At 38.6% G+C, this 15147-nt stretch overlaps 1 protein-coding gene across 1 annotated transcript in view; it reads right to left on the bottom strand.

Moving 5' to 3' along the window:
- The window catches only part of OTOG (otogelin), a 113837-nt gene that overhangs the window by 59544 nt on the left and 39146 nt on the right, over positions 1-15147 (bottom strand). Inside the window, exons 21-27 of the mRNA XM_044426092.1 lie at positions 13363-13470; positions 9699-9837; positions 8015-8149; positions 5697-5843; positions 3378-3497; positions 2810-2926; positions 1122-1278 (exon numbers count right to left, since the gene is read on the bottom strand). Coding sequence (XP_044282027.1) covers positions 1122-1278; positions 2810-2926; positions 3378-3497; positions 5697-5843; positions 8015-8149; positions 9699-9837; positions 13363-13470 — 923 coding nt within the window. The remainder of the gene's footprint in view (positions 1-1121; positions 1279-2809; positions 2927-3377; positions 3498-5696; positions 5844-8014; positions 8150-9698; positions 9838-13362; positions 13471-15147) is intronic.

The following is a 15147-nucleotide window of genomic DNA, read 5'->3' on the forward strand; positions in this document are numbered from 1 at the left end:
CAGTTGCACTCTAACACTTAAATCCCACAGTTCAAAGTCATTTATAAATATGGTGCACACAAGGAAGAATAAGATGAGTTAAGACATAGTCGAACTGTGATTGTCAGTGACTCCTCTTTGGGATTGCAATTAACATGCAAATTTATGCAATTAATTGTCAAGGAAACAATTGCCTGCTGTCATACAAAACATGGGTTGTTGTTGTCCCTGCTGCTGTTGTTCAATTCAGCAAACAGGGTGGCTTGCATGGTGCGCTGAAGCACCGACCCTTTGCATACATCTGAGATATGTGCAGAGCTGGGAGACTACACAGTGGGATGGATGTGTAATTGTGCATACAGTAGCTTTTGTAATTTCCCGGAGAGCACATGCATGATGCCCTCCTTTGAAAATTACTTTGGAAGCATGTAAAGCAATCTGGATCACTCAGACTTTTTGTTTTAGAACTTCTGTTTAAAATGGAAAGGAGCTGGAGAGTTTGGCACTACAAATTGAACAGTTCTTTGAGAAAAGGGTTTCTGTCACATAAGAAGATCCAGCTAACTCTCACTTGTGGCAGCTTAGGTCATTTAACAGGGTGACAGCAGGAGTAGTTTGATTTGTAGATATTGAGGGAAACAGCAGAACACATGAACTTCTGAGTAATGAACTCAGCCTACAACTACTGGATCTGGAAACAAAGACAGGTTATGATAACATCCATTACTCGTATGGAAAGGCCGGCTCTGGTACAAAGACACCACTATGCAGAACACGATTTCCTATTGCAGAAAAGATAAAAAGTTGACATGACCAGTACTTCTGAGCGACATCTGACATACAATTGAATCTTTGTGATCACTGCAGTTCACTAAAGAAACACTGGTCACTGTAACACAGTACAGGAGAATTGCTATTCACTCACACCAGTTGTAGCTGATTTCTTAAATGAAAGAAAGGCTATTCAAAAGAGCTTAAATTTCCTCACTAGCAGCGCATACACTGCAGCAACTAGTTGGTTGCAGAAGTGAACTGTACCAAGCTGAATCAACAGGCAAACTTTTCTAAAACAAGGCCTTGTTTGAACAAAGATCAGACTGAAGGTACGGACTGACAAAATGCTCTCTAATTATCATACTTACGACACAGTCTAGGGGTTCTCCAGTCTACTGTAACTCCTTGTTGACAACATTGATGTGCATAGGCTGAAACACTTGTACAGAAACACTCACAATCCCCTCCCTGATTACAACCACACGTGTCAGTCAAACAGTTCGAATAAAACCAGGTGACATCAACCTGAAGAGGACAAACATTATTATATAATTGCCTATGCAAACACTGCCAACAGAATTTTCAGCATAGGTACAAGTTTATTGAAAAAACATACTTCAGACCATTACTTCATTCCAGTAAACTATGACATGCAATGTTTACTATTTATTTGAATTATACAAGATTAGCACTATGACCAGCCTGAATTTGTTGCTGCTCGCCCAACCAGCTCCGGAGTGGAATTCTGCTCATAGAGGCTCCCACTGGCAGATATCGGGAGGCTACTTTCCATAATTCGCATTTCCCTGCAACCTCCTGTATCCTTGAAAATCTGATCCAGAGGACTGGGAGACCTCTGGAACTGCAAGGACTGTAGTGGAAGGGAAAATCATTCCACATTACCGCCCTCCTTCCACTAATGAGATTCTTCATTTGAACACAAATTTCTGTGAATTGAAAGGCTCCTTCACCAATGCCTAATTAGAATCCTAGCCTACATGCTTTAATATTCATAAATGTTCTGCTTTGCTTTATTTTTTTGTATTTTAATGGGTAATTAGTGGGAAATTAACACTTTCAGATGTTAATTCATATGATATCTATATTGACAAAAAATAAACAACACATTTATTGATATTCTAATATTTAAAGGCAGCATTTGGTGGTTGTTAAAATGGTAAAGAATTAACAATAAAAGCATTTAACTTTCTCTGTCCCATGTCAAGTCTTAAATCGTGGCACTAAAAGGGCCAGCAGAAATCCTATGGCAGCACAAATCCTAATCACCACAAGCACAGATCATTCCAATCAATACAGTTTATTATACATGGAATGCTCAGGTTATTCCAGGTTAGTCCACCTGCCTCTTTCACTTACAAACAAACAAGCAGTGGTGATCACAGTCATTATAATCTGGTGCTCTAGGACTATGTGTACACTGGGTCAACAAAACAAAACAGCACAATAAATCAGGTGATGAATGAGTGGCTTTCTTCAAATACTTGGTCATCCTGAGATCACAGGTTGTAATGTATCAGATTTGCTTGCAAGCCTTCTGGCAACTAGATCATCTGGAAACATGCTTTGTATGAACTGAGTCATTGCAGTAGTTACAGATGTGATGCTAAGACTGTATGATTGTGGCAAATAATCAGTGCCTGAGATTCGCCTCTGCTGCTGATGGGAGTCTGCACAGAATTTCAGATGGATAAACAGCAGTACTGTGCAACTGCAGGGGAGATCACCTGGACCAAGTAAGTATCTGAGCCACACACTAAGTTCAGGAAAATTATCTAGGAATGATGCCATTCCTAAGTGTTGCTTTACTACTGCAGTATATTTTAGAATCAAACTGTAGATCCAACACAAGATCAGTGTTTTCTGCTATACCTGAATGTTGCAATTTGCTATACTACGTATATGCGTAAATTCAAGAGGCACTCAAAGAACCTGGTGATGAATCTTTGGAATCAGGAGGGGTATTAGAAAATAGTAATACACTAAGCTTTTGATAAACAAGAAAGCTCAACACTGTTATTTTTTAATTGCTACTCACCACTGGATGGCAAGATTCAAATATGTCACTTAATAGTATTCCACATTCTTTTTTGGCAAATGGTTCTCTGAGTGGATTTAAGATGCATGGGTGCCGATTATCAGCGCTGTCAGCACACTGAATCCAAAAGCAAAATCATAAACCAGAAGAATATCTTTATAATCTGTATTACTTCTAACTTTTGAAATAACCAAGATGTGTAACTTATACTAGGTCAGAGGGAATAAGTTGGCATGCCACAGTAGCAAATTATGAGTTAATTTATTAACCCACACTTTCTTGGGTTCTGTGCCACAAACGAGTCACTCCTGCTTTGCATAAACTATCTTCAATCTGTGCAAGGTTGTTGTTTGACATGAAAACCAATAAACTAGAGTTAAGCTAAGAACAAGTTGTAGGCTATTTGGGTATTTCACCCACAGCATGAGCTTTCCATTTCCAGTAGTAATATTCTGCCTCATGTATTGATTATTCACAGAAGTGGAACACCTATAGCAGGCTATTGTTGAGAAACAATAGAAGAACTATGCACTGCAACAGTATGAAAAATGATGCTCTGGACATTTACCTCTACAGCTGCCCAGCTACTCCCAAATTCTTGTGCATTTGTTAACTCAAAATTTTCTGGAGTCCTCATTTCATTTATAGTTTTTGAGTCAAAATTTCCACATAAACCAGTCAGCTTACCCTAGAAAGAAGGCAAAGTTAACACATCCAGTCGATGGCATATATATTTTCCATTCTAAATACAGAAGTTCAGAATTCCTATGTCTACACTAGCTCAGAGGCCGAAGGAACCCCTGCAGCATGACATCATTCCAAACATGGAGAAACCCTGACTGATTTGACATGGTTCTTTACACCAGTATAATCTCTTCTGCGGGTGTTGCTCATACCCATTCAACCTCATAGATGCTACATTACTAAAGTGATATGCAAAGGAACTGTACTTTGTTGACTGACATTCTGCTGAAATAATTAACCAAGAGCCATTATTCTTCTGAATTTAATATATAAATATTTAAGTATTCAGTTTGCATCATTTGTAGACTCCACCCAGATATTGTAATTCCTCTCTCTCCAAAGCAATTAGAATTCTTACAAAAATATTGTTGTCAATATTTATTAAACTGACTTTAGTAGAATTACTCTTGATAATTACGATATAAAGGAAATTATGGTTTACTATTAAACTTTTATCCCACCCTTTTTCTTTTTGAAGAATTCAAAGCAACTTACATCATTCTCCTTCTCCTGCTCTCAGTCTAATCCCCACAGCAACAACCCTATAGCACGGTGAGCAAAGACTACAGCCCAGATTGCCTGCTTCTCTTTCCCATGCTCTTAACCACTACACCACATCCAGGTAGCCTAGTTCCATACTCTTTCAGGCTTTAAAGATATCAATCCCTTTTGAAATCAGCCTGGAAGCAAACTGCAAGTGAGTCATCTGTAACTGGTACAAAAGAATTGTCATATGCTTAGTGCTAGTAGAAGAAAGTGAAGGACTTCTCACAAAGACCTTCAAAGATATAGGCAAAACTTTATCTCTTCTGAAGGTCTAAGCAAATTGCAGAAATAAATTAAAGGCTGGCTTTTGGACAAATAAACACTAAATTTCTTCAACACCACCCGATATTCCAATGCATAAAATACACTGTACATTAATGTTGTCTGTTACATGCTGTTGTGAACCGCCCAGAGAGCTTTGGCTGTTAAGCGATATAGAAGTTAAATATATAAATAAATATTAGTAAATATATAAAAATAGTTGCAATCTGTCTTTGCTGTAACACAAACACAGAAGAATCCAAATTTATATTAAAGATGAATGCAGATGGATTAGACTGTAGCAGTCTGATGTAGCAATATGAACTGTAAGCCACTCCCTTCCCTACACCTGGATGTCCTGAATACAGTTGCACATGCATTAAACAAACTGGTTTAAAAGGAGACTCTCTATGCCTCATTAGCTGTGCAGCCTCATAGTCTCAGTTGGTAATATTCGGCATCATTCTTAAATCCAAAGGCCTTGTTTTGTCAGTAATGTACTGATTCGTTTCAACAAGTGAATATAAAGAGTTTCTGTATTTATATATACTTTCTTCAAATTTAATATAAACTATCATGTATTTGGTTTGATTATTTAGAGCATAGCTTCAGTAGCTTAATAAAATATCCCCTTTGTAAAGAGTTTAACAAATATACACTACACAGATACATAAACAGGTAATATTACCCAGTGTTTTAAGATCTGATTGTTTTAATTGGAGTTTTATTGTTGGTTGGAATTTTTTAGGACACTATGTATTATTTTACATTGTTTTATAATTAAACCATCCCGAGAGCTCGGTAAGGGAGTCTAGAAAGGTTTTAAATAAGGAAATAAATACAAATAATTAAAGATAGTTTATTCAACAAATCTATCTTAGCAAAAGGTTAAATTGGAATATAATCTTTTCCATGGGGATATCAGAGAAAAGCAGTACCTAGATATTCTCTAATTTGTTGGATAAGCACAGAAACAGTCCAGTTTTATTATAATCCAATAATAAAAACAGATGTAGCATTAGCTGTCATGGTAGGTGTTGTCTTAGACATGAATAATACAATATATAACTGCATTTACCTTAGATGTGTCAATGCCTAAATCATCTACTCCCTTTGAATCTTTGTTTAACATTCTAATTGGAATCAACAAAGAACTGTTAGGGCAGCCTTCCAATATTAGAAGCATAAGACACATCCAAGCCCTTTGAAAAACCATTGAATTCTGAGGGAGGCTTAAGCACAAACTTAAAAGACTCCAACTATAATCAACAGGGCTTCAACATACTTCTCTGTAAATACATCATGACCCTAATAAGATGAGGCAATTTTTGCTTACCTGCCACTGAGGTCCTGCCTCTACGTGAACAGTTGTTCTTTGATCCCACATTACTGTGATTTGTTCATTAGGAAAATAAACAAGTGTAAAAAATCCTGCTTTCCAGAGATATATTTGCTGTAGTTTATCTATGTAACTTAATGGACTCTGTTAAAAGAAAAGCCAGTTTACACACAGCATGCTACATAAGATCTTCTAAGAAGCTTATAAGAAGAGAATATTAGTTACTGAGATTAGAAATGCAATGAATATCCCCCCGCCATCCCAAAACTACTTTTAAAGCTCATTTTAGGAGAAGACTTTCTATCTAGGCTAATGTTATTTGTTATATATCTCTGATTTTTTCAGCTCATCTGAGGTTAATAATGGGTGCAATCCAAGAAACATTATTCTTAAAAATGGCTTTGGACAAAGCCTTTATCATGCAAAATTCATCTAATTGTCCTCTGCATGTTACATATTGACTGGGATTGCATGTCAAAACAGTCCAACATTATTGCCACCTGCAATGTTTTGCCATGTTGTGCAAACCCAGAAGGGACTGCAGGTGGCGTGAGCATTTCCCTTAGCGTGGCTTATTTGAGAGTAACAAGCAACCTTGACAACCCAGAAATATTTGGGGAACAGGAACAGTATACTATACAGGTATACAGAGTCTTGCAGTGTCCTGCCCCTCTGATTTTTAACCCTTTCAAAATCCCATCTTAATGATGGATCTTTACTTTTGAGAGTGACCAGAATAAACTAATCCTGAGATGGTAGAATATCAGGAGCAAGCGCAAAATTGAAAGCATCCTTAGGACACATCCGCCTGCAAGGATCTAGCCATTAATAGATGAATGAACCACTTCCCTTTATGAGTTAAGATCACTCAAACTGTTAGGTATACTTGAGAGCTTTTATTTTGACAACTGTTAGATGGAACCACAGGGAAAATAAACTTACTTGCACTTTTGGGAGGGGGGATGGCAGCAAGAATCCCCCATTCCCACACCTGCACAACTATGGTCATTTGCAACTATGCAACCCTGGAAAAACTTCTATGTGCTAAAATTAGTGCTGCAAAACAAATTTTAAAATGTTTGGCAACCTTGGGCTGCCCTCCCAAAACTGCCACTGGGACACTTCGAAGGGACTACCCATAGCTGTCAAAACAGTCGACAAAAGCCAGTTTAACAGTCACCTTTAACAATTTCCATAAACAAAGAGGTTTAAACAGCCAAGAGGGAAAAAAATAGCCATGGCAAGCCTGCAACGGCTCACATTCGTAGAAGGGAGTGGAGGGAGACAACTCAGTCCTCTCACAGGTCTCCTGAGATCCTTGTGGGTAGACTCAAGATAGTAGGAAGGAGAGGGAGGAATCCAACAATTCACAGTGAACCTGACCGTCAGTCAGTCTATGGGTGATTTGTCCAGCAAGCAACCCACCATGGCTCATTGCCAGGATGGACTGTGTTACACACAAACATGCCCATTACCTTGTCTGACACATATGTTAGCACTTCCATTATATGTAACTTCCTGCTAATAGCCCAATGTAAAACACAAACAAGAGCATAGAAGCTGTTAATATGTGTTATGCTCATACTGTTGGAGAACATCAATTGTTCAGCTAGGTCATGGTTGGGAAACATATGGCACATGAGCTTCACACACCCCACAATGACCCTTCCCACATTGCCAAAATGCAGGGTGTCCTCAATAAAAACATGGTAAGTTTACCAGTACTGAGCACTAAACAGGTTGAACTTATTGCTCGTTTCTAAGCTAAATCTAACCGGATTACTGATCTATATGCTCTATGAAATCCACACAGGCAGAAAAAAAGCCCAATAATTTACAATTCATTTGAATTATCTTTGAATTTTTCTTTTAAGTAAACTGTCCAAGAACTTTGTGTTGAAAGAAAGTGCACAACTTGGCATAATAATTTAATAAGATGCCTTTGTGGATTGGCATTCTGCTGAATTGCCTCTCAGACAACTGCCCTGACAATTTCCCATATTCTCAGTTTCTACAGATATAAACAATTTTGCTTGCTTGCTAGTTGTAAAGTCGCGTCCAACCCATTGGGACCCCATGGACAACACTCCTCCAGGCCTTCCTATCCTCCAGCACCCCCGGAGTCCACATAAGCTCACACCGAGATAAACAATTTCATGACTAGCTAATCTGCACTGTTTTGAGGTTTCAAAGGCAACAGGCATTTATAATATAAGCTATGTATATATTTACAGCCTAATTAGTATGTTTATATCTTTAATGCTTGGTACATAAGCATGTCTGTTTATTGATCTTTCTACATTGCTGAAGCTTACCGGATCTCCAGTGTCATCATTAAATATTATGAATGATTTCCCAATGTTAATGAAAATATACTTTCTGCAAATGATTCCAGTATTAAAGCAGCTAACATTTTCTATAATTATTGAAAAAGTGATCACTGAAGTACTCTGAAAAAGGAAAATCAGGCAATCATGTAAGATACGTATGTTTTTGCTGCTTATTAATGCACAATTATTTTTACTATTTGGTGTATAAGCATCTATACATTCTACATTCCTAGAGCTTAGCATAATCTGCGAACATTTGACAGAAAACAACCTGTTCATGCCCACTGCCTCAGCATTCCAAGCTAACCACTTCCTTTCCTCCCTCTAACTCCAGATTATGTTAAAGACGCAGAGGTGGCTGGTAAGGTGATGCCACTGGCAGGAAGAGGCTCATCCCACTGATCACCAACCACAGACAGCATTCAGCAGCTGCATGATGCTAGTTCCACAAGCTTTATTGGTAGGCCTAAAAACGTAGCAGTGGAGGCCAGGAGCAGTTCAGACAGCATGCTGTGTGTTGCTAGACATTCAGTAGCTATGTGCTTGCACCATGTCATCACAGCCACCTTGCAATGCCCCCCACGAAGAGATGTCTTTCACCAGCCAACTCTAGAAATGAAGAAGAACCTATGATCTTTTTCCATATCAGTTTAGAAAGTGCCTTTTATGGGGACACACACACACACACACACACACAGACTGCGCTTCTTTTTCTAGGATAACTTCTTTGCGATAACAAGGAGCAGAGATGTAATTGGTGGGTTTCACCAACAAAACAGAAAGCAGACAAGCAGGAAGTTACACCTTTAAGTTAAATCATGTATCACATTGCCTGGTTTGCTGCAGCTGCCTATTCATGTTACCAACAACTTCAATGTATTTTTGGAAACAAAATTGGGTTTTGCAAAGGCATGAATGATATAATGAAATATGGAATATGGTAATTAATGATAAACTGATGACAGAAATAAAAATTTAAAAAGGGTTAATGAAAGTGAATGAATATAATGAAATCTGGGAAGATTTTGTAAAAGCAGTACTGATAGAAGGCAAAGGCTGTAAACCCAATCAAGATTATACGAATTTCTGGAGGGGAATACAGGTATAATTGAAGTATATTATATATTATTAATTGTTATAGTATGTGTATGATGGTAGTATTGGTCTCCAGGGTGGTAGGTGCACTTTTTCATTTATTCTTTTTTAATTATTGTGTTCTTGTTATGTTATATTATTATTGTTGTGATTGTATTTATGGTTGTATTTATCTAAAAAAATAAGAGGGGAAACATCAATGTATTTGTATTTTTGTAAGCTGCCCCGAGGCTGTTTGCGAACGAGGCGGCATAGAAATGCTTTAAATAAATTAATTAAATAAATATTTGTATGTATTCATTTCATTGACAGAACAAAAAAATCGCAAGTCTTTTCATATACTATAATAACAAACTTCATTCAACCATGCATAAGTTGTACTGCATACAGCCTCTCCACTTCTTTCCCTCCACCTCTGGGGCTTGGACAACAGAAGGCCAAAAAAGTCCATGTAGCAAAAATGTGGAGCAGGAAGAAAATGGAGGCAGACATGCCATGAAGCTCCAAGTTCTGGGGCTTAAAGGCATTCATTCCCGTAGGACTGTATGCAAAATGGTTTTTAAACAGGTCCTACCTTAACAAGGTAAATCTTACAATTTCCAATATAATCAAAAGAAAGTCCATCAAAAGTTCTGTAATGCCGATCTCCATATGTTGTACACATTGATGGGCAAGGGTGGAAAGTGCATTCAAATGACCCATGATGGCAGATGCTGTAAGTAAGGGGGAAACCATTATTACAGTCTCAAAAGTTACTACACTGACAATTATGGTAAGCTCTTATGAAAGCAAAATACTAAAAAAAATCATCCTTCACATTATTGATACTCCTTCCAAGCTATCATTGTAACAAACAAAACTACCTATACATTTCCATGAATTATGAAGATCCATGTGCTTAATGCTTTTTCAGATTTACAGCCATCTTAGGAAAATAATAGGGTGACCTGTGTATTGACCTCCATGTCCAAGGCATATTGCTGACCCTAACTAAATGCTGTAATGACAAACAGAAATGATTTCATGGTAACCTACTTTGGGAAGGACAATACGTTTGATTAAATCAAACTGACAATGGTATATGCTAAGTATGCGTCTTTTGTAAAAAGCCAGGAACTAAGGTTGATATTTTTACCTCACAGAACACGCATTATGTATTTGGATTTTCCATATGTAATACATTTATTTGCTTTAACAGTGAAGCAATTTAACAAATATTTTTGTTTAGGAAAATACAAATGCATACACATAAAGTTAGCAACTTTGTGTGTATGTATGTCTATATATTGGAAATAAGATACATGTTTTATTTATTTTTTTCGATTTATATCCTGCCTTTTTCCTACAAAGGGCTCAAGGCAGCTTATATCTCCTCCTCCATCTAATCCTCACAACAACAACCCTGTGAGGTAGGTTGGGCTGACAGTCTGTGACTGGCCCAAAGTCACCCAGTTGGTTCCATGGCTGAGCGGGGATTGGAACCCAGATCCTTTGAGTCCCAGTCCCATGCTCTTAACCACTACACCACACTGGCTCTCATGTTTCTTATTGAGTATACAGAAAAGTGAGAATATGCATGTGTTTTCCTGCTTCACAAGATGAGACTAGGAAATATCATTCATGCTTTCTTGCCAAATGAAAAATCAGCACATTATGCTAACCCTGATATTGTATAATTTTAAATTGAACTAGTATAGAAAAAAATTAGGGAGAATTTCAAAGTATTAGGAAAGAATTTAGTCCACCTGAATGCCTCATTAAAAACATATGCAAAACATAAATAATAGATGACATATTGAAAAATAAACCTTGTTCCTATGTAGGTATTTATCTTTTTAAATCCACATATATATTTACAAAATATAATTAAAATAAGTCCAGCTCCCACCACATACAGCATCAAAGTAATAACAAATTTAATTCATGCTTCGTCAACATGTTAAGCTAGTTCCAATTTTAATATTCACTTGAATCATAAGCTTCACATAACCACAATAATAACAACAACAAAACAACAACAACAATATGTATTTACATTTTACCAAACTCACCTTCAGTATACTGTAAACATACTTTTTTTACCTACAAGCAAAACCTGGTGGAGATTTATAACATGTTGGTGGACAAGGATTGAAAGTTTATACTGTGACAAAGATTCACAAAACCATAAAAGAAAACACTAATAACCTAGTTAGCCTGTTGCAGTATATGACACTAAGAATTTGATTTAGATTTTTCAGCTAACACTTTTTCCCATTTGAGAAGGCATAAAGAAAAATTATTGCCCAATGTCTTCGGAATTACTACCATTTCTTAATAGATTTTTCCATCAGGGAATAGGTCCATGTGTGTGCTTGTGTGTGCATTTGCTCATCTGCAAAGAATCAGTGAAAGCTACATAGGTATGAGCCTCAGGGAAGAAGGGAGGTAACCCGGGATCGCTTTACCTTCCCGCCAAGTAGAGATGGCTCGTAAGTCGCTTCACTAGTCGGCCAAAAGGCTACAAATGTCTTCTAGAGCAGCTATTGAGAACCTGACAAGAGGCAGATGCAGTCAGTCAGCACAAGGCTGGAGTGGGCAAAGACATCCAGACAAGGCATGGACTAGTGCCGACTGGAACAGCCTGTATTACTTTAAGCTCAGTAGAGCTCTGCAGGTCTCATTTGGAATAAATGAGCTAACCCAATTAATAGGAGTTGAGTGGAAAACAGAGAGATGCTGATTTAAACTATAGTGTTGTATAATCGCTTGATGCATGAACTCTGAGGTGGTTGAACTCCATAATACCATTGCTAGACGACAGAAAGAAAAAGCATAAATTGGGATGACATTTCATGCCTTATAACTGTTATCCAGTTGTTGTTGGAATGACTTATGCCAGAACCCTTATGGAAACTAAAGTTTGTCAGCATTCACTGAGGATAAACTTAGAAGAAACTTGTTCAGGTGTTATAACTAAAATCTTTTGTAAGAAAGGCATTAGAAGCATGAACCACTGATGAAACCAGACACCAGGTTCATCTTTTCATTGTTCCACACAAGTAGTGTAATAGAAGTTGCTTATGACTCCAAGAAGCTTGGTTTCCATTAGAATTATGGAGTGTAAGGCAATTTAAATACACAGTGCAAGTAGATACATATATATTGGGAATGGAAACAAATTTAGGGAAGAAAGTTTATATTTCCTTGGGGTCACAGGGGCTAATCTATATGACATGCTAGTACATGTTATGCCCAATGCCTTTCCTTTGGCAGAAAGAAATTCAAAGCAGGTAAGTAGTGGGGAGAGATGTGGTACGTGACCCTTCTCCGAGGTCAAATCACTCCGATGGCTTTTTATCTGTGGAATTTAAAACATGTGTTTGGACAGAGAGAAGAAGGTGTATTCCTAATGCACCAATCAATTTTTAAATTTGTGTTAATTGCTATTCCATCTTTTTCCCAATGAATTTCCCCTGCCAGCAGCTCAAGTGCAGATCCCAACCATGGTTCCTGCTCCATGATCAGGACAGCAATGCAGAGGAGCAGATCAGGTGCCCCACTTCCTTCCACCTCCTGCCTGAGCGTAAACCTCCCACACAGGAGGCAGAACGCCCCATGCTCAAGGCACTGCCACCAAGCAGATCTGCCTCTTGGGCAGGGGACAGGAGGACATGATTCACCCAGTGGTGCTGCTCCATAGCTGTAGTGCTGCTGCCAAGTGGTCACCCCACTTCAAAGGGGAACAAAAGAAAGGGGTACTCAATCAGCTCCTGCATCCTCCCCATTACACTTTAGGAAATTACACTATGGAGGCAAATGGCTTTTTAAAAAAGTGGTTCCTTGTACCTGTAGTACAAGCAGGGCTTGTGCTCCAGAATGCAATGGGGTCAAATTCCCTGGGGCCGGCTGACCCCGCTGTTCTTTAAGACATGAGTTCTGTTTGCATGAGGGGGTCTCTCGGATAGTCACAGTGAGCTGATAACACCTGGTGGAACAAGGGGAGGGACAAAGCAAAGTACCTGCAATGAACCTTATCACCTGTTGGACTCATCATGACTCATTCTCAAACAATCCACCTCATGATTTATGAGCCTTGGCCATTTAAAACTATTTACAAATATTTATTTTGATAAAAATAAAATTCAGTTAAATCAAAGACTATAAATTCTAATATGGAAAAAGGAAAATCAGCAATTCAGAACCATCATGGCATTATTATATATGCATCATGAAATTTTAAAAAAATGTTTACTCACCAGGTATGGCAGGAAGAAATTACTTTGTCTCCAGGAAAATACTCTTTGCCTTTCCAAGTACATGGACATTCATCTGGCTTGAAACATGTATCCCCATGTTTAACAAGGCTGTCAAATTTAACAATAATATCAGATAGAGACTCTCAATTATATTTACATATACTAGAAAACAGCTTGTATAGACAGATTTCTGGCTGACACTGAACAGCCTTCTCACTGTACATAAAATAAGAAAATAGACCTTGCTGAAGATGACTCTAGTGGTTCTGTCGGAAAATATCTAATGATGGCGTTTGGGGGCAGGATGAATTGTACAGAATGAGGTATATAGTCAAGAACAGCCCTGCGTATGTTTCCAAGGATGAGTGACTCAGAGGAAGGGGATGACATATGGTACAGAGCATCTAAGTCATGGGCACCATCAGATAGCTGACTGTGATGTTAGTATTTCCCTCTCACTTTATTTTGGCAAAATCTCTGTACTTGAATTATCTAGAGGTGATAATCCCAAAACAGAATGCATCTGACATGAAATTTTATCTTGAGTTATTTTATCTTGTCAAAGTGTTGGGGATAAAAATCTGAGAAGGCGCAAATCATAACAAAACTAGAATCAACCATTACTGTTAGCACCAAGTACTATAAATCAGCAATATAAGTAATTAGTATGATTCCAACCAAATGTTGATGAAAGACTGGGTCAGTGTACATGACACGATGCCGGGGTATAAGCCACTGGCTCATTAACTACCTTGTATATGCTGGTCACATGTCACCTTGGTTTAGACAATTACCCAAAGCAGTGTAGCATCTTGTGTCATGTAAACCCAGTGACGTGGCTTGTTGGGGTGGTTCAGAAACTGCCCAAAACCTGTATCCACTCTGGACTCCATCAAGCCACCCTCACTAAGTCCTAATGATGGAAAAAGCTGTGAGTAGGGGAAGGAAATTGAAACAGTAACCTTGCTGCATGGATGTTTCAACTCGCCATTGCTTAAAGAAGTGGTGAGCTGCAGTGATAATACAAACCAGAACAGTACCCTGCTTTGGATGAACAAGACTCAGTGTCAGAGGAAATTATGGCTCAATCCAAAGAACAAGGCAACAAGTAGGCAACTAGTTGAGCACAAAGGCTGCAGAGATCCAGTTAAGGGTCAGTGGCACCTCAGGTCCATCACAAGGCAAGCCTCAGAAAACAAGATACAAGATGCTGGAGCTGAAATAATGTTGTTTTCAGCACCAACTAGGCTGAAATTGAAGGCTTATACCTCCATAGCCTCTTGAGCTCCACCCAGATCTCAGACATAGTTTGTACTATGTACAGGGGTTCTGATTAAGGAAGCCTCAGTGGCATGTCTCTTGAGGTAACAGTGCTCTTGGGGGAAAGGAATTTGATTAGCTTCTGCCTCAAATGCAGAGTTCTGAGTGCTTTACAGGGATGGACCCACAGCCATCTCCTGGAAGCTCAGGCTCATTCTGGTCTTCTGACATGAGCTGATCTGGAATGCTCTTTAGCTCTTAAAGCTCTGGGGCATCCACAGAGGTGCATTCCTCCTATGAAAATCAATGACTCGGTCATATAAAGCCCTTAATGGCTTAGGAGCCAGCTATCTTAGGGAGCACCTGCACCTGTATGTGGCTACCTGTCCTTTGAGATCTATGCAGGGGGCCTTCCTGTGTGAGCCATCCCATAGGAGGTGAGAAGGGTGGCCGCTAGGAGGAGGGCCTTTTCTGCAGCTGCTCCCCATATTTGGAATGCTCTCCCCAAGGGGATTCGCCTGGTGC

This window comes from Varanus komodoensis, unplaced genomic scaffold (genome assembly GCF_004798865.1).
Source record: "Varanus komodoensis strain SLA01 unplaced genomic scaffold, ASM479886v1 scaffold16, whole genome shotgun sequence".
In the NCBI taxonomy this organism is placed as follows: Eukaryota; Metazoa; Chordata; class Lepidosauria; order Squamata; family Varanidae; genus Varanus; species Varanus komodoensis.